This window comes from Camponotus vicinus, unplaced genomic scaffold (genome assembly GCF_025532165.1).
Source record: "Camponotus vicinus isolate PSW18456_S1 unplaced genomic scaffold, iyCamVici1.0 SCAF_12, whole genome shotgun sequence".
NCBI classification, from domain to species: domain Eukaryota; kingdom Metazoa; phylum Arthropoda; class Insecta; order Hymenoptera; family Formicidae; genus Camponotus; species Camponotus vicinus.
The window spans coordinates 9,659,117-9,686,845 of record NW_028141948.1 but is presented as its reverse complement, the minus strand read 5'-3'; the positions used below and the strand labels follow the sequence as shown (position 1 = coordinate 9,686,845).

General features: G+C 36.1%; 1 protein-coding gene and 1 long non-coding RNA gene across 4 annotated transcripts in view; one reads left to right on the top strand and one right to left on the bottom strand.

The window, feature by feature from the left end:
- The window catches only part of LOC145962843 (discoidin domain-containing receptor 2), a 75,008-nt gene that overhangs the window by 26,283 nt on the left and 20,996 nt on the right, over positions 1-27,729 (top strand). For both annotated transcript variants that reach the window (XM_083084218.1, XM_083084217.1), the window contains exons 2-3: positions 9,650-9,783; positions 26,172-26,274. In XM_083084218.1, coding sequence (XP_082940344.1) covers positions 9,693-9,783; positions 26,172-26,274 — 194 coding nt within the window. In that variant the 5' untranslated portion in view covers positions 9,650-9,692. The remainder of the gene's footprint in view (positions 1-9,649; positions 9,784-26,171; positions 26,275-27,729) is intronic.
- On the bottom strand, positions 15,274-19,064 carry LOC145963002 (uncharacterized). 2 transcript variants are annotated; one of them, XR_014436050.1, is made up of 4 exons: positions 18,520-19,064; positions 17,229-18,195; positions 16,920-16,967; positions 15,274-15,491 (listed from the first exon to the last, which is right to left on the bottom strand). It is a non-coding gene; the product is annotated as an uncharacterized LOC145963002 (long non-coding RNA). The 2 variants fall into 2 exon arrangements; XR_014436051.1 differs by lacking the exon at positions 16,920-16,967 and having other exon boundaries at positions 17,867-18,195.

Below are 27,729 nucleotides of genomic sequence, written 5' to 3'. Positions count from 1 at the left end.
CTGCGTTGAATTGATTTACATATATTTCAATTTCGTTTCCAATCCCACATGCTTGCTCTTTCCCACACGTGAGCATTCGCGATTCATCATTCTTTACTCGCCGATATCTTTAATATAAACATACATTATTTTGACACGCGTTAAACTTAAAAAAAATGCGCATTCGGCTTTAAACGCGCTGATTAAACAAGCAGTTTTTATCAGCGACACGAAGTGGCATTTCAGAATTCGCGCAGGCGAAGATTTTAAAGTAATACTCGCGCAAAATATCCTCGAGAACTCCTCTCGCGTGCCGGTTGCATCTGCGCGACGAGGAACTCTCATCTCTCTGTCAGAGATTTATTAGATACCTTCCGGCTGGAGAATTCGTTGACAGTCGCTGCGGTGCCCATAGCAAGAAAACGAGATCTCGCTGAAAACGCGAGCCGCTCTTTGTGGTCCATAAAGGGATGGCGAATATCTCCGACACCGCGGAAGAACAAAGACATAGACGACGATGCTGGCAGTCACGGTGGTGGTAAAGACGCGGTGGTGGAGGAGAAACGTATTACGCGCTCTTATCGCAATGACATACTTCGTACGCGTGGGAGGAAAATTGTATCCCTTGAAATGACGCGAGGTTAACCGAACAATGTAACGATGCTGGTGCATCGCCTGGTGCGGTGGTGCATCGTTGCTGTCGGTGGCGGCGATGTTACCGGGGTGAGAAAGCACCGAACATAATCGTAGACACGACAGACGTGAGAGAGTATTATCAGCAAGAGAAGAACAACATCATCGCGATTTCGTTTCTTTCTTTTGCGCGAAAATATTTCCACGCATCGATTAATCCATTAAGTTCCTCACGAGGTCTTTTAAGAGAGAATCGCTATAACTAAAACGATTAAAAATCGCGGCTTTATTACGTAGTTAAGGTGGATGTCGCGTATCAAGGATGATTTCAGTTCCTGGTGTCGTAAGGACGCGACGAGAATGACAAGAAACATCAATGACGTTTATTGGCAGCGCGAAGCGACAGGATACGGGCTTACAATGTTACAATGTTAACGCGCGAATTCCTCCAACTGTCAGGACGAAAGTGGACTGACGCATCGAGGGTATCGTTTAACGATACACTAGGTAGTTATTTAGGACGCGCGTAATCCAACGGTTTGCGTAACAATAAATTGCTTCAACAGGTCTTGTGCGTTATGTCACCTTTTTCGATGAAATTCCCCGACTAATCGTATCATCATTCTTCGAGTGTCCTTTACGTAATCGTAGTTCGATACACAGATAGAGCGGATAAAGCCAAGTTGATTGCGCCTCGGGCGCAAAAAAACGTGAGAAACGTGTGAAAAAAATGTAGCCCGATGACACGAGGGCGCCTTGAATATCCGAACGGCCCGCTGCAATTTCGTTCGCATACATTCGGATACACGGGAGAATGAAATCGAATTAAATAAATTTCGCGCGATGAATTCACGATGAAGTTCCGCGTCCATTACGCTTCCTTTTTGCAGAAGGTCGTTTTATTCCGCGCTTCCGCTTTACGCAGATAACGCTCGAATGCTACGTGCAATATACGATAATGCAATGTACGGGAATGGTTCGATGCGCGCGTGCACCCGGTATGCAAAAACTCCTGCGCTGGAAATATTTATAAGCAGTATGTGTTCGTTATACCACGCTCGTACTCTTTCAGAATAATTAATTATCCGATGGCGCGCGATGTATGGCTGCGCAGCGATGATTCATTGGTAGACGCGGGGTCGCATTCTCTCTCGGAAATATGATTTCTTTCTTTCTTCCTTTTTTTTCCTCTTTTCCTCTTCCAAGGGAAGAGGGAGAATCGTTCGCGAACAAACGCGCCGCGCCGGATAATAACGCATACTACACGTTGCTCGACGACAATTGAAGCGGAAACAGCGGAACTTATCGAGGATATCGTTTATCGATACTTTTTAATGCTACGCGCGCGTCAATGGTACGCGATAATACTTCAGCATCGTCGATTAAGGCTGCGATGATGCGAAGGACCGACGTCTGGATCTCGTTTCTCTTCTTTTGTTGTTAATCTATCAGAAAATGGCGATTACCCTCGCCAGTTTACTGAAGAACGCTGCTCGATTCTATACTAGTACACGTTGGAAATTGTATTTTGTGAGGTTTTCTTATATTTTATTCATCGTTAAGTCACCTACATCTACATATGTAATAATTTAGCTCACATTATAAATAATAATTTTTAATTTCATTGCGAGATAACATCCATGTTGCTTTTAATTTCACGGTTAATTTTGATATTTGTCGTGTAAGTAGAAAAATACAAGGTATTTTTTACATTATTTTATTATTATTCGATATTTTAGTCTTTTCAAAATTACGAAGGTATCATAAATAAATAATGTATATAATTATAATAAAACCTCAAACCTTTGTTTTTATAAATCTTTATTAACTCTTGCTGCGTATATTTTTAACATACTAAATGAGTCTTTATAAAACCGTAGCATGTTTTAGTATCCTATATACAATTCTAATAAGGTATAACATAAAAAAAAATGCTTTTTATACTATGCAATACATTATAGATGAATACTGTTCTCTTTATACAATCGTTAATAATAGATTATTTAAAACAATTTTTAAAACAATCTCGTGCATCACGTAAATTTCCCGTTATAATTATGCCGAAAAATAGCGAAAGTAACGCGGCTCGTGGAAAAGTGCTCGAGCCGTGATTCATATCGCGATATAAATATGCATTACGCCAAGGAATATACAGCGTCGAATATTGCAAAATCGCTGGAGCTTGTATACCATTATTCTTTCGAGACGTAATATCTGGCACCAGCCAAACGAACACTAAATAAAATAGTCTCGGAGATGCCGCGCGTACGTACATTTGTGTTTTCTTCGTCGAAAAACTGTAGCTTCGATAAATATAGCGTCAAAATAAGAAGTGACATTTCTCCGATTGTACGTTATTCGCGATGAAGAATAAATGAGCTTGACAGACATAGCTTTGTTCCATATAAACGACGTCTCGCTATTAAAAGATATACGTATCGAACATATCGTTTAACAATATTGTACGATCGCGGTACAACCAACGCCAAATTGTGTCACGTAACACGAAGAACGTGGATATGTGGAGCCGAAAAGACGCCAATACGTGATATGTGGATCCGAAAAACTGTGTACCACATCGAGCTAAATAATAGCACAATAAAACACAAATATTTGCTCGAGATCTTTAGAAACGTTACGTTTCCAATAAATATACGACGTTCAAAAAAGAAGTTATTGCAACGATATTGCGATACAAACGCGGCTACGTAATATTTGTATTATTTTTTCCCAAAGAAGATGCCACGTATTAAGTATTATTCAGGCCATTTATTGCATGCCAATATTCTTTATCGACATCGTATAAAATAATGATAGTAACCACAGATTTATTGTCGATAAAATCTACGCGACAAATATCGGTAAATATCCAGTTAATGAATCTTTTCAAAGCTGTTGCTTGTGCAACTTGAAGTCGCCAAATTTGAATCTCGTTAAAAATCATAACATGCACAAAATGACCACGTTTTGACATAGATTTAAGATCTTTATTTTGAACGTTCCGTATCCAAATCTTATCAAATATTATCGCAATCGCTCAAATACTTAGCTGCATTAATTTATGTTAAGACACACACAAAAATTAATCTCGCGGTCAAAATACACGGAAGCTCCAAAAACCAGTCTTTGGAGCGTGTTTGGGTTCTTTGTCGACCTGGATATAGTCCAGATTAAACCGCGAACCGTGAAATATTACGGACACATCGTGTGCTTTGGAATACATCCATGCCATACATACTGATAAATGCCTAACACCTTGTACAAACAGGCTGGCGTTATCTCGGCCTGGACGATGAAAGGCCGCAGGACACGCGGCACGACGGATATAGGAGATTCTGCGACGTCGGTAGATTCGTGGCATATATAGGGACGCAGGAAGGGTAAGCTGGCAATACCATCAGGGAGGAAGTCCTCTTGGCACTCTTACGTGCCGCGATAGCTTAAAACCGCATGGTACGCGATAATAGCCAGCGATAGGTCCACCGGGATAGGCAGCGTTCCGGCTCTATCCATGACGAAGTCTCCTTTGGGATTACGTCTTATGCGCGGACAACCATGTGAGAACCAAGCTTCTCCGCCCTGACATGCAAAAATACATGTACACATATATATCATGCGGGAGATTCCATCAACATTTCGCATCGTACGAGATTTCGCGGTAAATGCGAATTTTCACGAAAGATATAATATCGCAAGAGAAGAAAATATTCTTACGATTTCCACCTGCGATAGAAACGCCGGCTCGCCACGAGAAAAACACATTCTCTCGATCCGAGTCTGTTTGAGCATCCTCTTACGCGAGTGAAAGGTCAAGAGTCTGCTTGCACAATGATAGCTTTTACGCAAAACGCGATATTCTTTATGGATATTTGTATTTTTATTCAGCTCTCTCGGAGATGTGGATATAAAGATAGATTTTAAGTGAATGCGATTTCATCTTTAATTTCCTCGAAAAAATTTATGGTGATTAGGGAATACGTTTGACTTTGTAGGCGGTAATTTCGCAAACGTATTTATCGATTTTCATTCGCCGGGAATCTGCACGGCAGAATTTCTTAGCTTATTGCGCGAAAGCACAATAAGCTGAGGATCGTGAGTGTACATCGTGGAGCTGAGGCATAGAGGAGAACAGGATGACTCTCTTCCGCACACACCGCGGCGGCATTAGAATAAACGAGCGCTGAAAGTCTAAATGGGGTTCTTATGGGAATTACGGTAGCCTTACGGTGGCTGCTGGCTAACTAAAGTTAAGTAATTTATCCTCCCGCTACAATTTTCTACTGCGCAAACTCATACTTGCATTAAGTCAAGCGATTCATTATTTTGCGGCCAGCTGAGTTATAACGATGACTTAGTATCACGTTTTACGAAACTTTGTCGGATAAAAGAAGAGAAGCGCATTTTATTATTTATTAGTAATTATTTATTAGTAAATAATTGCGTGATCCATAAAGCTTAGAAATGATGCAGAAGGATATATCATTTAAAAACATATGAAATAAAAATATCTATTTGTACTTTATAATGTATTATTTAGGTTAACAATACTTGATGATTTTGTGATTAATTGCACGTAGCTAAAGTTAAATTGATAACCTTGGATGTTTAGAGCAAACATTCTCCTCTTGTCTTTTAAGATTTCGAACATTTGCCTTATGCGATCCGTAAGTTCCACCGACTCTAGCTATCGAGGTTCATAAAATCTCGAATGTATTTTGCAACGGCAGCAAGAAGAAATTGCCTCAGAGTTCTTGTCATTACGGAACAGTTCTTGGAAAGTACTTCTGAGTCTTGAAAAATTTCACGAGTTCCCCCTTGTCATTTTCTAACGACTAAACTGTTTTGCCACGACATCAGTTTAACAGTCTATAAAACGTAACACTGCTTTATATCTCTCTAATTAATATTGCATCCTTTAATATAATTAATGCCAACAAATTTAATTTAAAAATTAAATTTATTAAAAATTAATTTAAAAATTATCTAAAAATAATGAAAGCTGTATTAAAATTATCTGATTTTAATAATGCATAAATCAAAATCTGTTAATCTGTTAAAAATTATAGTTAGTTATTATTGTAAATCAATTATTACGATAAAATGAACGTGAATGTTTTATTTTTAATTTATTGTCGCTTTTGAAAAGAAACTCTATCTTCTTTGATTAAGCAATCTAAAATTTAACGTGATGCATCGCGGGTGGATGATACGTGTAATATTTAATCGCGGAATCCGGGACGTCCAATCAGTATAGCTAATGAGGCAAAATGTCTTCAATTAAGTGTATCACAAGGTATCGACATATCATGCACAAGATAACGAAGCACAGCCGTCATATCACACGATCGATATCGCACTGCCAGAGATCCCTTTGAATGTATATACATAGAGACGCATATAACCGATACAGGACGAATGAGGTGCGTATTAGCAAATATCAAGCGGGGGTTAATTTAAACATCCAGCAGGCTAATTTAAAATTAACTAATCACTCGCACAGATAAACGCAGTTATGGCATCACATCGAAATGTAAATTAACATTAGCTTGCTAATTGCTTACGTGCGGATTAGACAATCATTATATATAATTATCTCGCAATAAACTAAATGTAATAGTATACCGAATGTAATATTATTTCCAGATGTAAGAATATCATTTTTGCTTGTCAAATTTCTATTTTTCTTAATGAACGTGATAAACAAAATAACTTTTAAAGAGATATAAAAAGTTGTATAATTTTCTTATTATATTGTATATTTTCAATTTTTGTATCATAATTTTATATTTGTATTTTTAATTTCTACATTCATAACTTTTACATTTTAATATTTTGTACAATTTAATGTTTTTACATTTTAATATTTCAAGTTTTATATTTTAATACTTTATAATATATATTTCCATTGTATGTGTCATAAATATCTCTTCCCATTTTATTTACGACAAGTATGCATTCAATTTTCCTTTAAAATAATCGTTTCCTCAAACAATTGTTTTCTCGTTGAAAGAAAATCACAATTGTTATTCATTAGAAAGTAATTAGCGTGATTTTCACGATATGTTAATAGCAAATCACTTTTCGAGTGATATATCAATTAGTCTGGCGCGCTTCGCGAGCCATTACATGTATAAATTGCCACCAATTTAATTATCAAGTTTCTGCTATTGACAGTTACGTGCGCATTCTCGGCTTTGATCTAAATTCTCTAACAAAGCAACCGCTCCGCTCATACATCTTAGAGAGTAAGAGAGCAAATACATCCTCCGCGACACAGAGATCGATGTGGATGCACGTGTGTGTACTCGCGTACGTCAATAATCAATTAAATTATCGGCAAACGCGTCTAGATAGACGCCGTCCTAATTTGCGCCTCCAATGTCCAAATCGCTATAGCGGCATACAGTTATATAGGGATCGGCCGTTTGCTAATTATTTGCGGCAGACAGAAAACGCGATCTAAACGGGCGATACGGCGTTACGCTCTCCGTGTGAGGGCCGTTAATGGTATTTCGGTAACATCGGGTCGCAAGTGCGCACTAATTAACGCTGTGTCGATAGCAATGCTACATGTCCTTGTACGCCAAGAAACACACAAGCGTACGGTTGTAACCATGGCGTCACGTTGCATTTACAATCTATCAAAACGCGATCGCGAAATTATTCGTAACTAGCAAAAGCTTCATAGAACAATATTGAATTGCAAACGATCGTTTAATCATATTCATCATAAATACCCGGTTTATCAAGAATGTTTTGGAAGAAAACAGAATTTGAAACAGATACATTAAATGCTGTTACGAGAAAATTTCCAAAAATTATATAATTAATTAATTTTAATATACATATATTATATAAAATTATATAACAAGTTATATAATAAAAGTTTACATTTAATACTACTATCTTATTCACAGTATTTATTATAACTTACAATTTAAAATGATACATTAAAGAAAAACATAAATAATAAGATAAAATATGCATTACTGGAGAATAAATAATAATATTTTCGATAATTTATTATTATTGTAATTTTATAGGAAAATACGGCGCAGAATTGTTACATATCAATATTTATTGCTTCATCGTTCAATCCTCCGTCTCGCGCATTATCATTAATATCCGCTTCTCTAATAGTGGAATACATAAATAAACATCTGTAAATACGGTGACTGCGAGCTGTGATTGCATCGCGGTTTGTTTATGTGTTTACATATACACTTGTAAACAAAATCCTTTCGTATCTGCATCAACTCGAGTAAGCGGATTGATTTGAGCCGCAGAAATTTTGTACATATATGTGTATGTAGCATTCTATCTCTGTTTTCATTTTGAAATTTATTTTCATTCTTCCTCTGGATCTGCACTATTCGACGAGTTTCCGCTCGTTAAATATAGCACCCATATACACGGTGAGGTTGGCACACATAGATCCGGGTAGTGAATGATGGTAACTAACTAGAACACTGTCTATATCGTATATATTTGTATGTGTGCGTGTGTGTGTGTGTGTGTCACGTTACTTTCTGTGTGCACTAGACCAAAAAATTCGAGGTATTTATTATGAGTAAATTGCCAGTCGAGTTACCCCGCGAGAGATATTAAATCGCGTGACAGCGCGACGTCGCTTCCGAGCGAAAGCGATTAATTAATGTCGATTGATGTGAATTCCTTTCGCGTGGACATTCGCGACCTAGCTATAGTATAAACGAAGTCAGCGCTGTGGAAGCTGCATAGTGTCTAACAAGTTAGTTTCGAACCTTCTATTTGCGATCAATTACTCTTCGGGCAGCTAATTACTCTTCGTCTAGTTTCTAGCAGGATATTGCTCTCCTTATTTTCGCAGTGGATTGATACTTGCATGAGTTTTAAAGCTTAACTTTGCGACTGCAATAACAATAAAACAAAACAAAAAAGTTCTTTTATCCTATCTGATTTCGCATTGTTGTGTATATAAAATATTATATTAAAATATTATATTAAAATATGATACAAGGATAATGATTCATCCATATTTTTTAATCTTTACTTTCGTATATATCTATAAAAACATCTCCTCTCTAACATAGAAATTTTTATTTATAAAATTTTTCATCTCTTGAAAATAATTTAGAACCTTAGCATTACTAACAGATACGAGAAAATAATATATCTCTCCTCCTCTTTATGAAAAAATTAAAAACAGACATTAATTTATGCAGACATTATTCGCATCTAAATTATTTTATGTAAAATGATTAGAATCTTTAAAAACGATTACATTTTACAAAAAGCCTAGGAATACATATATTTAAACGTCACAAGTCTATTATTAAAGTATAATTTATTATTTTTATAATGTATTTTTTATTATTATTAAAATTCCTCTTTAAACTTTTTACACAAATTTATTATAGTTGATTTATGTCACTATCTATCCTTCACTCGCACATTCTTCCCAGAGCTATGTTCTCTATCGAGAAATATACGCGAACACAAGGTTCAGCTAATTGAACAGGGACTCGATTTGGTGCCGGTCTCTCCATGTTTTCTCTAGGCAATGCACGTACCACGGAAACCACCGAGGACTGACTGGTCATCCAGGATTGTGCCAAGAAAAAGGAATACATAGACGCGTGTAGTTTTACTCTTAAGTCGATTAAGTTCCTTTTTACTTGAGCCTCCACCTCAGGTGCTCCGGGGCAGAAAATATTTCGAGAGGCGGTTTTAAAATCTCCGGGGTGCTTCGCGTAGAGACGTGACCGAAGGACGATCGAAGGTTTTATCCGACTTGAAAACAATGGCAGCAAATTGGAAGGCAAGGCAATACCACGTGGACTTCCGAAGCACGTTCTCGTACGAGGAGCCAAGTCCGTCTTCTCTGCTTTAAATATTGATTCCGGAGATTGGCGAGATCAAACTAGAATTCTCAAGGGTTTTCGCGGAATCTGTTTTGCCTAGCATTACCTTTTGCAGCAACAAATACCAACTATTCGCGACTAAAATAAAAAAAAATACGCTCTAATATATGAATATTTTATATTTATGCTTACAGCTATCGTCGAGTGCTCTCATGAAGTCTTCACTCAACGGAGAACATGAAGGCCGATTATTTATCGATAATCGCTAAATTATGTACGTTGCTGATGCTGTTTGGACCGGTTGCAAATGTCTACTCACTCGATATACGTAAGTACAAAACTTGCAATAAGATTTATATATTTAATATATAACGAGCATAAGAGACCTAAGCATTGCATTTAATAATTGTGTTAAGTATCAATAAAAAAAACTACTTGAGGCAGACAATATTTCAAAATTGTGATAATTTAAACATCTTGAGCCAAAAATAAAATATTTAGACAACTGCAATTTCTTTCTTTGAATAGAAAATCACTTGTATAATTAAATATATAATTTATTGAGGAAGAGAGATATATTTTTGCTTGGGTTATTTATATTATTTTGCTTTAATTTGCGCAATTGCTTCTCTGTTATTTATATAACTCGATATTTCGAAAAATACTGTAACAAGTATCAATTAAAAAAGCGTATAAATGACTGTGAAATATCGATAAAATATGCTTTGAGCTAAAACCAGCGCACAATTCTTGCGGGCAAAGTGATAGACCAATAATAAAGAGGAAGAGAACGAGAGAAAGAGATAAAGAAAGGGAAAGAGAGAGAGAGAGAAAGAGAATCGCGTGCAGTCAGCTGCACGAAAAGTCAAACGACGTGTTTCCGAGCGAATTCTAGGTTGTTGCAGCTGCGGAAAGCCCATTCTGCAGAGAGGTGCTATCCTTACCCTTACCGCTCCCGGTGGCTTTCTCCCTATCTCCTTAGCTCGCTCCTTCTCGGCTGTCAAATTTTTCATCGGGAGCAGGTGATTTCCGAGTTTTTATTTTCCTCCGGCCTGCAATGCGATGGGGGTGCTATCACTCTGAAGTAATGACTCGCTATTCTCCATCCGCCCGGGGGATCAATTATTTTGAATCTAATGCGACAGGATAAATTGTATCCCGCGGAAGGATCCTTCCGCCGCCCCCTTTTCTCCTTCGATTCCTTCATCCCTACTACGGGTCACCGACGAAGGAAGAGTAGCGATTTTGCGCTCGGAGGAGCGCGTCGCCCTCGGAAAACAGCCCTCTCGGTACCTCGAGTGATATAAGCCTTCTATAAGCATCTCGGCAAATTGGTCAAAAAGTTAGCGTATATCGATTTTATTGCTATGTGTTTATAAGGAATATAAATTGAAAAATTACATCACGCATATATATACGAAATTATCTATTATATTTCGGTTTGACGAAAATTTTATCGCGTTTTAACAAAAAATAATTATGAAATAATATTCCAATCTTCTATGTATTTTCCAGCTAATATTAACTATATATTTTTACTATATATTTTTAAATAATATTAAGTATAGCTGTATTACTCTTTTATTAATTTATTTTATTCGATCTAAATTGCATCTTTTACACTATTAAATACATTTACTTTTAAATATCTTTTAAATACCTTGAGTAATGTACTAATATACATTATGCTATTAATAAATTATTTAATATATAAATTCAATTTTTATTCTATACAAAAATTTACAGTAAGAATCATATGATTATTTATAGGTGAAAATGATAAAATATATAAAGACAATCTTAATTCTAGAATAAAATGAAAAATGTTTATTTGAATAAAAATTTTTAAGGAAGCGCAAACAGTAAAACAAATATCAAACACGCTAGAAACATCGAAGAGAACTTTAAATTGAAAAGCTTTGCGCGAAGTATATATCTCTGAGAATCTGTAAACGCTCCCGTGATTTTGATCAAAGACGATCGTTGATTTGCAACGATTCGTTGAAATATTTGAACGGAATGTCTTTTTTGTGGTGCGAAACTTGTTGGAATTTCCAACGAAATTCTTTCTTCCTCAATCGATTATCGGCGTATAAAACGCTATGGTTTTAGAAAGAACGCTCAAGCCGCTTAAGAAGTTCCCGAGATTATTGATGTTTTCGCGAGGCTTGCAATAAAGGAGCGGTGTCTCCATCTCCGCTTGGCTATAATACAATCTGCGATGATATATGTACCTAAAATATCGTCTTTACAGTACACACAAGTTAATATGAAAACGTTGCATTTGCACTTGAGCATTAAAAAGAAACACCTCTTTCTTCTAGAATTCCCGACTGATTTGAATTCATTTTTGCAAGCCATCTTACAATATCTTTTAAATGTTTATTAAACGAATATAGTGATCTTATGTCATATTAAACATAGAAAATATATGTACAGTTGCGTCCTTACGTACACGACTATGTCATATTTTGCAAAAGGTCAGCGCCATTACTCTTACACCTTCCTTGTGGTAACGACTTCCTCGAGAGACAACTTAATGGACGAAAGGTCGTGGAAGCAGAGGAAGCGACGAGGAACATCACCTAACGCGTGGGACGCTGTTGACACAAGTGCTCTGACCACGATTTAAGAATGTTTTTCTCTCCGATCTATTAAAACAATTTCATTTAGTTCAGAAATGCGCTCCATAATAATAAATGATATATCTATCGATAAAAAAAAGCAATGATAATCGTTAAAAGTTGTAACATCATTACGAAGCCTTCGCTAAACATCAGGGTTAACGAAAATAAAAATCTCAAAAACCAAAAAAAAAACATATTAAAAGGCGGATTGCAAGCGGATATAAGAAGGAAGGTTATTCAGGGTTTGTAGGAGGATTGGAGGGCAAAGGGAAGAGCAAGCGGGCGACCATTGTTACAGGCTTTCGCCGGTACCAGGTTCTGCTGGCGTTTCCCTCGTTATGGTAAATGGTCTGTCTACGTGGTTGGGCAAACAGTTACACAACGATAAGTGCTAGCGTCGTCCGTCTCGAGACAGTTTCGAGGATCTCTGCTCTCTGCTCTTCTGTCCTTTGGACGGACGTTAGTTTCACGACTGTCGTAGTGGAGATTCTCTAAAAGGTGTCCGGTGAGCTCTTAGTGACTACTAAAGATGCACAAAGACTTCCATTATCCTCGAGCAAATCATTTCATTCTGCGCTATTGAAAGTATGTATATGAGTTACACATAGACATTCACGCGCATTATTACGTTAGAACCTATTTTAACACACCAACATACATACACATCGAAGAAGAATATTAGATGTAACATCTAAGTTCATATTGTTAGCAGATTAATTACGAAATATGCAATGACAATGCTTCTAATTAAAAATAGTGCAAACGTATAATATTAATGCATCATTAGAGAGCTTAAGTAACTTAATGATGTAGTAAATGTAAAATTTCTGCATCTAATTCTGTATCCAGCTCAGGCATTTACAGCTGATATATTTTCATTCATCTAGGGCAGTAAACTCAATAATAAATTTAAATTAAGAAACTGATAAATTATTATCGAGACACAAATTAAATTGATCAAAAAATCTAAATAAAAATAATTCGATGTAGGTCACAGAATATATATTTCATGAAATTTTGGCTTGCTTTACTGAAAAAACTCGTGCCATTTTAAATATACAAATCGCATTGGTATATTTGTTATTTCAGCAAAGATATGCAAGAGTGCAATAAAACTTCCTAATGATGAAACTTTCCCTCAGTTTTCTTAGCATTAAAATTTTTCCTGTATAAATAATATACCTTTATCAATTGTGAACTTGTAAAATAATCTAAACATTGAAAATATATTCTGCGTGATAAGAAACAAAGGCGGTTACGAAAAAATTTACACAATTTTCTCCTTTAATTCACTTTAGATTAGAATTTTCTCCGATTTAATACTTCAAGCGCGATCGTCTAAACTTCGTTCGAAAGTACTTCCGAAAAAAAAAACCTTTTATTATTCCAAACGTCTATTTTCATGCACGAGAATCCGTACGAGAGTGATCTATATATTTTCTTCGGTCGGACCAACTCTCATAAGTCGACCAGGAGCGTTTAACAACGTTATAACTTTAGTAACTAGGGCGAATTTGCCGGCAAGGGAGATTTCTACACGTCGTTCTACTTTCTCACCGATAACAAATTAGCCAAGTTCAATATTTGACTTGGTAATGATTTCGGCATCGCTCGCATTACTTACATGACCTATCTATATAGACATGTAGCACTCGGTGACAATTTGCTTAACTTGCTGGAAAATCCATCTCCAATTATTATTAATACACAAACGAAATTATAAATTAGTTTTCCTCAAAGACTCAATGCACTTTAATTTTACGTAATATATTTTAATCTATATTTAATATTTCATTAAAGTATATTTTTTGAAAATCGTAAAATTTTATTGTAAACGTTTCTTGCAAAATTTTATTACAACATGCGATCGGTGTTTAATCTTTTACGTGATATATTAATAACTTTGAAAATCGCAACATTTTATTTTAAAACTTTTATTGCAAAATTTTATTACAATATCAAAAACATAAGAACTATAAGAATAATCGGATTTTTTAGTATTCGATATTAATATTTTATTCAAAATGCTAAAAAACAATTCGCATGTCCCTCGATTAATAAATGATTCTCTCTTTCAATATTCTATTCAATATTATAACAATTAACTTTTTATTATATAAACCAACAAATGCAATATTTGATAAATTAATACTTTCCGTTTGCAATTATTATTGGTTTTTGTAATATTTATGTAATTGATTTTATCATCAGAAATTATTAACAGAGAAATTGCATTTGTACAATATCTAGCATGAGCATTCATTTTTTATGCATACATGATCATGCTATATAGATTAATTGGAAAAGGATTTAACCGTCGAATAATCAAAAATGATTCAGTAATTACAAAAATTAAAATTGCAAAAGGAAAAATTATTAATTGTGGCGACAAAAATTGAAATTCTGTACTCTCCCGTGCTTCCTTAGCTTCTATTGAAATCCAATGTTTCTTCGCCCCCTATCACGTTATTGCCGATAGATCAAATTTGCTACATCTTGGCGATGATTTTGACGCTTCGTATAAAAATTCCTATTCTCCTTCTCACAGCTTTTCTTGCTTCCTCACGTCATCCCGTTTAGCCCGATATCGCGTTCGACCTTTTTCCCATTTTCCACTAGACGATTCTTCCGCCTAGCCTTTCAATTTGAAATGCAGAAGAGCTTCAAGCATTCCCGGTTAAATCCGGAATCGTGTTGTCGTCGGTTAATTCTGAATTCTCCTATGCTATTTTTCGCACATAACGTCACTTCTCCATTGTCCTTCGTGTCACTGTCAAAATTAGATCAACTATTCGAAAAAAGTCAAATAAGTAATAATGAGATTTTAAATTTAAATTTAACATTTAATTCCTTGTTTCAAATATAAGTTATATTTTAATATAAATAATATTTCAACGCGACAAGAAATATCTATTTGTAAGATTTTCGTGCTTATATCTCTCTCAAGATATAATTTAATAAATTTTAACACAAAATTTATTTAGTGTTAAATTTTTCTTCGACTAAATTTATTAATACAAAATTTGTACTTATATTAATAACACATAAAATGTGTAAAATGTGAAGTATATTATTCATTTTGCAATAGAATTCACAATAACTACTGAAGTTTAAATACATAATAATTATCAAGCGCAAGTGTATAAATTCTTATATAACAAAATATATCTTATAATAAAATCGATGTAAGAATGTTTCTTCAGTTTGCGTTCGCGCGAGTGTTTTCATTCTCTTTGCCTTCACCGTCGCTTAGCTAGAATCGACCATCTGTAAAGAAGCAACCTGGCTTTCCCCAGATTTGAAATGCAGAACAGTTTTTCTTGAGAATGAAAACCCACAGTGAGGTGGAAATGTCGTCTTGTCCAAGTCTAAGTCGCGTCGCCAGTTAATATCTTAAGGTCTTATCTTTCTGGAAATAAAATAGAACTTGCCCATGATGTGGCTCATTGTCTCCTTAGTCGGCATCTTTATTCGCAGTTATATCCAATTTCTTATATCTAATTTCTCTCTTTTACTCTTAATAATAAATTAACTTTTTTTTCTTCAAAGTTATATTGGAAAGAGAATCTGTAATGCCGCATTTAAAATCCCAATCCGGATTTAAAACAAAAATTTTAGATTTTAAAAATTATTCAAAAATATAGAGATGTACTTATGATTTGCATTATGAAAAAGATGGAAAACAATGAAGAAAAATATCAAATGTATTTTTAACATTGTAGAAAATTTGTAATTTTATTAACTTTTATTTATACATTTATTATAATATTAAAAATTTGAAGAATTAATTATATAATGCTAGGAAAAAATCAAACATATACTGGTTTTTTAGCGAAAAAAAATATTATTTCTTAACTTTAAAAATCTATTCTTATAAAACTAAACATAAGAATTTTGGGTTTCCTTTAATTATCATACTTTTATTAGAGTCTTTATTTGACATTATCTGAGTTGTCATATTTTATCTATAGAAATATATTTTAAAATTTTTTACAATATTATATGCATTTTAATAATATTTTAATTATATGCATTTTAATAAACAGCAAAATAACGCAAATAAAAGAAAAAGAAATGTTAATTACGTTTAAAATATAAAAAATATAATTTTATGAATTATTCCATGCTATTTAGAAAATTTTTTAAATTTCTAAAATATGATAAATTATGTAAAAATTCTGAGGTAAAAGTTTCTCGTGTAGTAGGATAGTATAATAATATTTATTATGTTGAAATTATTATAAATGATTTTAAATTGATCGAAATAGATCAAAATAGATTGAAATTATTATAAATAACTATAAAAGATTTTTTGTTGCTTTTCTAATGCAAATTCGACCTTTTTTGTAGAGAAATATTTTATTTCTCTGCGAAAAACGGTATTCTTTATTAACCGTAGGTCAATCTTCGATTTTAATCTCTACACAGATGAGTAAAAACGTCACGCTTATAGTGGCTCATTGTCTTTTCAACTCATCTTCGTTCATTCTCTTTTCGTCGTACAGTTTTTCTCGTCTAATCTTTGTTCAACGCGCTCGACAGCTCTTTCTTAGGCGAAACAACTTGGAAAAGGGAATTCAAATGAGCGACACGATGAAAGGCGAGTTACAGTGGCATGCTTGCAAATAAAAAGGAAAAAACAAGAAAAAAGGATGAACTCATGCTTTAAAACGAGGAGATTTGACCGAGTTCGTCTTTGAAATCTGTTGAAATATTAAACATCTTTTTACGTTTTACTCTTATATGAAAGAGCGAGAAGAGACAGAGAGAGAGAGAGAGAAAGAGAGAGAGAGGGAGTGAGTGAGGTAAACGTGTTCATTGTATTAAGGTAACTCACGTTTTTCATGCATCAAAAAATACCGTTTACATTATCCGACGAAAATACCTGAAAAAATGAAAATTTCAAGCTGGCAAATTATCCTCACAACAAGATTCATTTCCATTAAAAATACAATAGAATAATATAAATAATAAAATAAGAGCGCTTTTACAAAATTGCAAAACTCTCACAGAGTCAAAAGAAATTTTCTGTAATGCGGGGGAATGTATTTACGTAATTTCTGTCGGAAACACGTTTCAACTTTTTATTAGCTAAAGATTTCGAAGCCAAACGTCGAATGTAGATTCGATCGTCGCGCTGAATTACCTCTTGAATACCAGACACGCGTAACATGCTCGAGCGGAGAGTTCGCCATAGCGAATCCTGATGTAAGTCAGAGCGCGCGGAGAAATGTTGGAGCAAACGGCAAAGTGCAACGAGAGTTTCACGGAATACGTTAGAAAAGCTGTTCCATTTTTGTTGCTTTGGAAAGAGGCATTCGTCCCTTCTCCCTTGCCCTCGAAGCGCTCCTTTATCCGAAAACCATCATTGAATCTTCGACCTCGAAGCCGCGTATATAGGTGGTTAATCTTCAATTTTTATCTCCACGTGCGGATAAAACGAGGAAATGCATGTGTCGGTCCATCGTCTCTTTAGAGTCGCCGTCACCTCCGCCTCCCCTTTCAATCTCGCATGTCCCGCGGTCCCGATTTTCCGAGCATGCTTTGGAAAAAGGGTTTACACTATAAGGGATGGAATGTAAGGGCGTAAAAGAAGCGTCGGGAAAAGCTGAGGGAAAAGGGCCGATGGAAACGAAGGGGTGGCCGCTGAAAACCATCTTCCGGATAATCGTATTACCCGCTGGCATTGTCTACGGCTAGCCAATTCGAAGTAATGAGACAGAGTCGGTTGCGGAGAACAATCGGGCTTCCATGGCGTGCAGACGCCGCGACGTGCCTTCCTACCTTATCCCGTCTTCCTTCTCTCTGCGCGTCATCCTTTCCATCCACCCTCTCCTGGTCGTCTTCCTCCTTCGCTTTCGGCGTCTGATGGTTCCTCCGTTGCGCTATCTTCGCCTCGCCCTTCTGGTTTATAAGGAACACGTCAATCCTACGAACCGTCGTGCACGTTAACTCTCATCCTATTCCGTTCTTATTCCCGGCCAACAATCAGGCTTTCGAGCCGCCCGACAGCGCGCATAAACGCCTCCACTTTCTCACTTTACAGAATATTCATGTTCCGTCTTGTGCGCGAAACGTAGATAAGGTACCTTATATTGCGTCAACAATATTGCCTTTAGGAAGATAAATCGTATATGAATACGAAAAGAATATTTGATTAAATCTATTGTGATTAATATAATCTCATTTTATTAATTAATAAATATTTTATTAATTTTATTAAAATTTTATTAATTAGTAATTAATAAGTAAATTAATAGTTGTTATTGATAAAAGTAATATTAAAAATTTTTTTAAATCATCTAAAAATGATTCCTAATAACGCGCTCTAGAGTTTTCTCTGTAAAGTTGCTATAAGACGTAAAGCAAACATTACATGGATATTTTCTCAACTCACAATATAATAGATGGAAGAATATCTCGTTTATGTTCCTTACTTTTTTTTCCTGTCAATCGATCCCTCCTCGTCGGATTTTTCAATACCAGCTCATAAGAGACGCGTCAATTCCGCGACCCATCATATACGTTAAGTCTTTTTACGGGAGCAACCACCTGAAGATAATTCTTATCTTTATCCCATTTTCTTCTTTTCTCTTTCAATTTCTTCTTCTTTCTTATAATGCTTCCGTCTATATAAATCTCGTTTTTCTCATTTTAAAACATTTATTTGTAAAGTATCATTAACGTCTTAAAACTTTACACGCGATGATTCGGATATGTCGAAAATTTCATTGACTTTGCACTTTCCAGAACCATTCCTAACAAAGGTATTTATACGCCACGCACATCCGTCTCTCGCTGTTTTGTAATCAGCACGGTGATGCCTGTTAGTTCGCAAACTCTCCCAGCATACTCTCCAACGTCCATTATTTTCCTGGCTACTGATTTCATCCGCTGTCGCTAATTAAAGTGCACGATAGAAAGTCTGTCACTTTCGATCGTGACTCTTTTAATGTCAAAATAAACCGCAGAGGGTCAGATTGTGACTTCGTTCACTAGAGAAATCTAATGAAATACGATGAGAAACAAGAAACGTCAGATTTGTTAATAATTTAATAACATTTGAGCAGCGCGAAGCAAAGGAAATATATTCTCTGTAGGACTAAAACTACTAATAAGGGGTGGCATGTACGTAAATATATTTTGAATTAATTAATTAAATACGGAACGGAACGATGCTTGGAGTGTTTGGCCAAATGTAATTATACGATTTGTAAATTTGCTCTTTTACTCACACATACAACACGCGCGTAAGGCAGCGTTACCTTCTTCCAGACTTTATGTGCTCTAGCTAATAGAACTTTGCCATATAGATCGAAGGAATCTTCTCGCAACGTGTCGGCAATATGGGTTCCTCCCAGCCTTCCGGTGTAAAAAATGTTTGCCGTTTCATTGTGCTATTATATCGAGGATTATTTTTCTTATCGCGCAGAAAGAGGGGAAGATGAAAAATGAGGCATGCGTGCTTAAACAAAATCGCCGGCTCTATAGTAAATCGAGAAAGATTTATTCTAGCACTTTGCAAAGAGAATAGCACCCTAACTCTTGTTATTAACGAAGATTACAAATTTACAAATTTATAATCTTGTTATATAACTGCACACAGTGTTGTCTCTCCTGTATTATTTGCTAACGCAGACTACATCTCGTGGATTTTCTTGAAAAGTCATGCGGAGAGCTTCTTCTTTCGCGTTAACTGTAATTCAGATTTGTGGTTGAGCGTTTAAAAATTCGTAGCATCGCGCGCATACTTTTCAACGCCGAGCTGCGAAAGCTTTACGGCATTTTCCGTGAGCGAGCTATACGTCCATTTCGTAACTTTACGATTTATGATGTGCGGAACACGTAGCACGTAAATTCGCGCTCGTATACCCTGTGTTCGAGCGATGCGATACGATACGATGTGATGCCGTACGATGGATGCAGGCTCCGTCGACTGGAAACAGTGCGTGAGATTGGAAAGCATGGAGTAACAAAAAAGCTGATGCGCGCGACAAAATATGCTAATTGCATTATAACATGTCAACGCACGCATGTGGAATGTATTAAGAGTTAAAAAATACCACTTGTGATATGAAACAGCAAGATATTTTATTCAACAAGATACTTTTAACTGCACTAAAGCAATATCTTATACGACAAATACACGCACATCCACCGCTTTATATTTTTATTTATTGACAGTTTCTTTTAGAGAGATAGATGAAAGTTGAAATGTATTAATTAATATTTTTTTATTTTTTATTTTTTCAATTTTTTCAATTTATAAAAAGTCCGTGTTCTTTTTTCTAGATTAAAAATATCTGATCTTTGTATGTAAATTCGATCTTTCTCAGAGTGAATTTTCAGTAAAATCGCGGAATGGAATTTTACGAATACATAAATAGTAATCCGCTCAAAGATGATTTATAATATATATTTACAGTGCGAAATAATATTAATAAAATCCCAAGTTAATGGCATCTGTTTAAATTTAACTGTTCAGCTGAAAACTGGTTTGGAATTGCTATGCCACTTCGCCTAGAATTCTATTGCAGTTTTCTTGTAATACAGAGGCGGGCATTTGGTCTTTAACTTTATGACGTTCTTCTGACTCGCTCGTTACAATAAACACGCCGTTACGATAGATGCCTCAGAAGTCATTATGGCACAGACTCCTAGTCTTAATATTCTGGCAAAGTGGCCGAGAACAATTTTGCGACTAACTCCGTAACATATTAAAATGCGCACTACTACATTTTGGCGACTTGAAAGCTTAACAGAAAATTTACATACATACACGCACATATACACATTAGTTATTAAGAATATGCATATCTTAAAAGATATTACAAATATTAAACTATTAAACAATTATTCTACAATTATTCTTCTGTGAAACCCACAATTTTTGATAATATAAAAGATTTAATGTATTTTTCATATAATTACATACGTTAAATGTATCGCCATTTAAAAAAAAACAACTAATTAACTTATTTTATATTATATGATCCGTGATTATTTATTCGTTTTATTGCATTTCCCGCATTTTAACTCGATTATAATTATTCACCGCGTTGGCATCACTGGCTTCTGAATCGTGTACGTAAATGCAATAATAATCCAACGAAAAATAAACAAAAACGGTAGAATGTAATAAAGGCAAATTCCGCAAAATTGCAGCGGCCACGCTGCTCGTGCGTAACGGGATACATGTGATATTTCATACATGAAAAACGTAGAGAGCACATATCTACGCGGTATAATAAAAATCCTGACGAACCGGATGCTTACATATCCGCGAGCTGTAACGGATATACGTCGCGCTCGCCCATCCTATTCATCGATATCATCGAGTATCGGCAGTTGATATAAGAAATTCACGTTCGACTAGACACATCCATTTACGAGATAAAATATAGCCTAGTGGCGTGATGGTTTTCCGAATAGCGTGGTCCCGCGACATCGATGAGAGCCGAGTGTGTATGCACGTGTATAATATACACATACACGCGGATGCGCACGTATTATTATATTTACATACCCACGTATATGCGTTTTCGCCTTCGGAAACCCGGGCCACCCTTCTCCTCAGCCACGCAGTGCCACGCAGTACCTGTCTTCTCGCCGAATTGCCTGTAGTGGAAAAGTGGGAGGAAGGTGGCTCTCTTGGAAAACGGAAACGCGAACGTGTCTCGTGTTAACGTCGCCGCGAACACACTCGCAGATGACGATCTATGTATCTCACAACACGTAAATCCACGACGACCAAGGGTTGTTGCGAAGTTCTGTCGTGCATTTCTGATGGCTATCATTTGGTATTGTAATCCTGGACGCACCGGGACGAGAGCGTGTATACGCGATGATAATGGACGAATGATCGTCTAGTCTATCGACGTGCACCGCTAACACGATTTTCGAATTGCGCCTCTGACCACGGGATAACGAGCCGGCGAAGCCTGATTAGCAATTATCTTGTAATAATACTGAATTCTGCATACGAATAAAATGATCGCATCGAACGTAGCCATTCTATTCTCATTGATCGAAACGATGAAACAAAGTCTTAAGAAAATCGTTCGGCGAATCCTCGCTTTTCAGCGCGTTGATCTCTGATAATTCGCTGCCTTCAGCCATGACTGTAAGCAGGAATCGATAACTCCTAAAAATGGAAGACGGGTCAAGTGCGGTTCGGAAAAACATGACCATGCTATTGGCAAAGGATCAACTAGCCCTGCAGTTCCCTTCGTGCTTAGTTCGCAGGATTATAGACGGGACACCTGACGTACTCCCATCGGTCCGAGCGAATCGAGAGCCAGATAGAAACAAGAAAAGATAGAGGGGAAAAAGCTCGGAAGAGAAAAAAGAAGATTTTGCTTCCCCCAGCATAGTTGAGTTCGAGCAGGTGACATCGACTCCCTAATCCGAAATTCTTATTTCAAACGGGACAAACAGGAGGAATCGTCGTGCAAAAACGAAAGCGTCGGTCACCGTACGCTGCTCATCCGTGCGGACAAACGTACCCGAGGAACGGAGAAAGCCGATTGTGCAGAGAGCATCGCGACAGGAAAGTTTTCGAGCCGGATTTTCATCCGGAAGAGCGAAGTGGACCAAGAGAACACCTCACAGCTTTAGCATATTCGCGTGGGACGTTAACACGCACACACACGCGAGATTAACTTGACAATAACGTCTATGGTATTTAAAAAATGCGACTTGTCCAAAATTTAATTTTCCAGAAGTTTATTTTCTTATGATTCCTATACAAATAGTCGATAAGATTTTCTAAATAAATTGCTAAAAACGGCATTACTCTTATAAAAAAATAAAGAAATAGGGGAAAAATATGAAATATGACGCGCGAAAATGTCACAATAGTTTCTGAGAAAATGATTATAATGCGCGTTTAGACGAAACTTGTATTACAACAATTTACATTGTCTCAACACGTCATACTGGGCTAACGTTGCGAGACTATGAAGGTGCCGAGACGCGCATCCGCCAGTCCTGAAGGTGTCTTCGTGCGGCGCTGACTGTGGCCGAGGTGTCCGGATTTCCGGCTGTCGTGCCCCCGGGTTCGCCAAATTGCACGCCACCTGGCAAGACGAATAGTTCGACGTGGAATGCGTCGCAATGAATCCACGAAACGCCTCGTATACCACCGACCCCGCGTCAGGATTCTCCTATCTGGACAATAGTACTAGAGAGCTGTTACTTACCGGGGCTGTAGTCAAGGAAGACGCACAGGCATTCCGACAAGTACAGGTTGAATTATAGAAAACAGAGAATTTCTGAAGGATTATACCTAGAAAATGTAAGCGATGTAACCAAACTCCGGGGCTGGAATTTTCGCTTTTTCAAACATCCACAGTATCGAGTTACTTAATAAGGGCTATATATATTCAATATCCTAGATATTTTAAATTCAACACGATACGAGAATTATATTTCAATACTGAACTTAATTCTATTAACAATTTTTTTTACCTCTTTAGATCGTAATTTGATTTTTAATTCCTTTGATTGTAGAAGCGTTTTACAACTTTTCCGGCTCATTTCTCTTTGTCGATTTAGATTCTTTTTTTTTTTTCTTTACGAAATTGTCATCCTCTTCCGATACTTATTCTGTTACATAGCTCGCGCGAATATGATATGGACGATAGATGGAAGCAACGAAGTATCGCTTCTCCTGGGGTTTGCGTTATTTCATGCCGTTTGTGAGACTAGAGCGTCGGCTTCCAGTAGTTGCCGATCGAACGTTTGACATGTGTTTCTTTTCTCTTATCCGCTTTATTTGTGGATTGGAACAAAGCGCGAGGCGGAAGAATATTTGCGTAAACTAGTGTGAAAGATGGAGCGCGAGAATTCTATGAATACGTTTCCAAGTTCAAATGCCCATGTAATTTCCATGTCTCGCAGATGTAGGATATCTAAGGGAGGTTACAAAAAGCTCCATGTTGGTACCGCAACATGACAATCTAAGCTTAGAAAGTTATATTTAGGAAAGTTATATTAAATTTCCTTGTGTTATGATAAAGATACCTTCTATATAAATTTGACAATTTTTTAATAATATATGATTTAAGCTTAGAAAGTTATATTTAGGAAAGTTATATTAAATTTCCTTGTGTTATGATAAAAATACCTTCTATATAAATTTGACAATTTTTTAATAATATATGACTTAATATAATAAATCTTTTATTGCTTAAACATATATATAATATCACTAACATATATATAATTAAAATATATAATAAAACAATTAAAATATATAAACGATTAAAATAAAATACATGGGCGCGCGTATGACACAAAGTACATGAGAAGCAAGTGAGGAAAAAATTGCACACAACGAAATTAACGTTATTAAAAATGCTTTTGCATCGTCCCACAACCTAGTCAAATAAATCCTCGGAAACCTTTTTCGGGATCCTTTGTCACTCTCGGCAGTATTTTCACTTTTTTAACGGCGCAAAGCTTTCCCTTGCAAATTTTCGATTTTTCGCCGTTGAGAGATCTATGAGGATTTTAACGGATTTCGTTGTAACAACGTCTAATACTAGATTTTGATGGACGTATTGTCCACGCTACTTTCGAACGAGCCACGGCAATAACGACAATCGCAATGTTTATTACTCGAATGCCTAACTTTACTTCCGTGAGAAGAAATTCCTCTCCGGTCTTTCCCGGCCGACTTATTCCGATCGTTTACTTCACGTGTGATTTCTCTAAGAGGGTTGCCGAACCAACATAAACCGGGAGGCTGACAGGCACGCGAAAAGATTTAATCGACCATACGCGTACTCACGTTCAATTGTACGCTGCCTGAGATCGATAAAAACAGAGGCGAACGATTCTTCCTGCTCGCTGATTTGAGAACCGGAAGATACGTTTCTCTCTGCGAGCGTTTTTCGCCTCTCTCAAATCACTCACACTATTCCCTATAGACGACATCACACCTAAAAATAAATGACGACCTTAAAGTTTCCCGATATTCATTATATAGAAGCATAACAGTAATTATAATTGCTATAATAATGAGATGAGATGTGTAATCTTTTTTTTCTGCTCGAGAACAGCGAGGGGTTTACGATCAGGAAAAAATCTCAATCCAGCTGCCAATTTAATCTGGAGTTCCATTCTTTTCTTAATTGTAAATAAAATCGCAGGATAACGGATCGTCGTTCGATCACGCAGAGCAAATTTATTTAGTCGATTGATCTCCTCGCGCGACAGTATAAAGTTTTCTTATCGCGGACGCGAAGCTTTATTCGCAGCTTTTTGTTGCCTAGCGAAAACTTTAATGGAAAGATTACAACCGAATGACAGTAAACGTAACGCGAATTGAAACGTGAATGAGATCGCTGAAAGACTAATAAGTATAGTGATTGGATAATATCCCGGCGGCGATGCGCCTCGAGGCTTCGAGCCATTTGCCACTTATCCCGACATCGCAAACGACGATTGCAACGACGACGATGTCGTAATTGCTGTTTACGTCCGTGATTCCCGCGAATGCACTTTAACTTTAAAGAGTACTCCCTGCTGGCACAATAGTGCGCGAATATCACGCGCTATTGTTCCTTTTAATCGATTGTCTTTAAAGAGCTTTGTATCGGGCAATGAATCGCCACTTTTACGAAATATTAGCAAAGTCTCAAAAGATTTGCATTCGTAAAAGAACGGTATTTACATTTTAACCAGCTTGTTTACAACAAGCTATTCTTTTTTAATCAACATTACATTAACATTGAATTTTCGTACGAACAATCTTGAGCGATAATTTCCAAGCTTTTCGATAATGAGAGTTCGAGAAACACAAATAGACGTAATGTATCAAAACTCGATCTATTGATTAAAATCTATTTCAAAATCGTTGTGCAAGATTCAATCCATTTGGGAGAATTAAATAACTTGAGAGAATTAATTACACTTAATTGTGTAACGAAAAATAACTCTACATCAATTATTTGAGAAAAGTGTTGTGAAATTAGTTTGTAAAAATATAGACTCACAATCACAGCGAGAATACAGAATGTAATAATGAAGATAATTTGCGACATCAATACAGCATTTATTAAATTAAAACATCGTTATGTTTCAGGATCATGCAACCAGTCCCTGGGGATGGAGTCGGGTGATATACCGGATTTAGCTATCACTGCGTCCTCATCGTACGTGGCGAACGTCGGACCACGAAATGGCCGGTGAGCATATTACTTTTATGACATATCCCCTTTTTCAATGTTAAAAGTTACGTTATTAACGTTACGTTATTAACGTATTTTTAATGAACTTGAGGAAGGTAGATAGGCTCAACTTTGTCCAACATCGAGTTTAACGTACCAACATCATCAACGAATGTATTATTTTTCGTTCTTTCCTCGCGTCTATTTATATTTTACGCAACTATGGCGACGCGTTTTGTTTGTAATTCAACTATTCCATTCATCTATCCATCCATCCATCCATCTATTTGTTCCGAAAGTTGGCTTTTCCCGAGCGATAGCGATATTGATTCAACGATTCACCCTGGGAATTTAACTTATTCAAACCTAATTTCCTTCAAGTTACATGCCTAATGCGCCTGCGACTATCAAACGCGCAATCCAGTTACGAAAAGCACTAATCGCGTTTTGTGAAGATAGAGAGTAGCGTAACATTTCTACAAAGCAGAAATCTATTGCCATTTAAACGATGCTTTTTAATTTTATTTTAAGAATAAAATTACGTAACAAAATGTTATAAAAAAATATACATTTTTACGTATAAAACATACAACTCGTTATATTTAATTAATCGATTCATTTTATTAATATGAAAATATGAGCAAAGCAAAGGAAGTGGAAAAATTGAACTTTTTATTCGCCTCACTTCATAATAAATGTTTCATATCATTTTGCAATCGATTAACTCTTCGTTGGAGCAAAATATAAAAATTTATTGTAAAAAGCATGAATTAAACAGATGGTGTCTAATTAAGCATAACATATACAAAATGTAAATTGAGAAACGAATCGTTCCGCCAGATTATTACGTTTTAGCGGGGTATAATTAAAACAGTGGTAAAGACGATCATTGATCAGACGTCAGGCTAGTCTGATAAATGAGTACCGGCCGGAGGTTTGGATACCTCAAATTGTCGGTCTGAGGAGAGCTCGTATACATATATAAGGATGGTATAGAGCTCGTATACATATATAAGGATGATATATAGGGTACATATATAAAGAGCTTGACCAAAAAATAACAACTATTATATATTCTTTATGTATTATTAATGAATAGAGGGAGAGAGAGAAAGAGAGAGAGAGAGAAAGAGAAAGAGAGACAGGAAAAGATTCAATATAATAAGATTGCGCTATAGATGCGATGTTTATTCATTGTTCACGTCCAAAGTTTTGCAACATTGAATCTTTGAATATAAGCTTTAGCTGAGCGAAAAATAACTCAATATTCTACATAATGGCACAGGAAGATACCACGTTCTCCCCGTTCGCGGCTTTACAATATTAATAGCGAGCTTTGTTCATACTTAGTTGGCACTCTTCACGCGTACAAAGTTTCCGTAACAGCGCAATTTACTTAATAATATGAAATTTCTATCAACTGCGAGTACACAAAATTTCTCCGTAACAATGAAATTCTTTTGTACTGAAAAC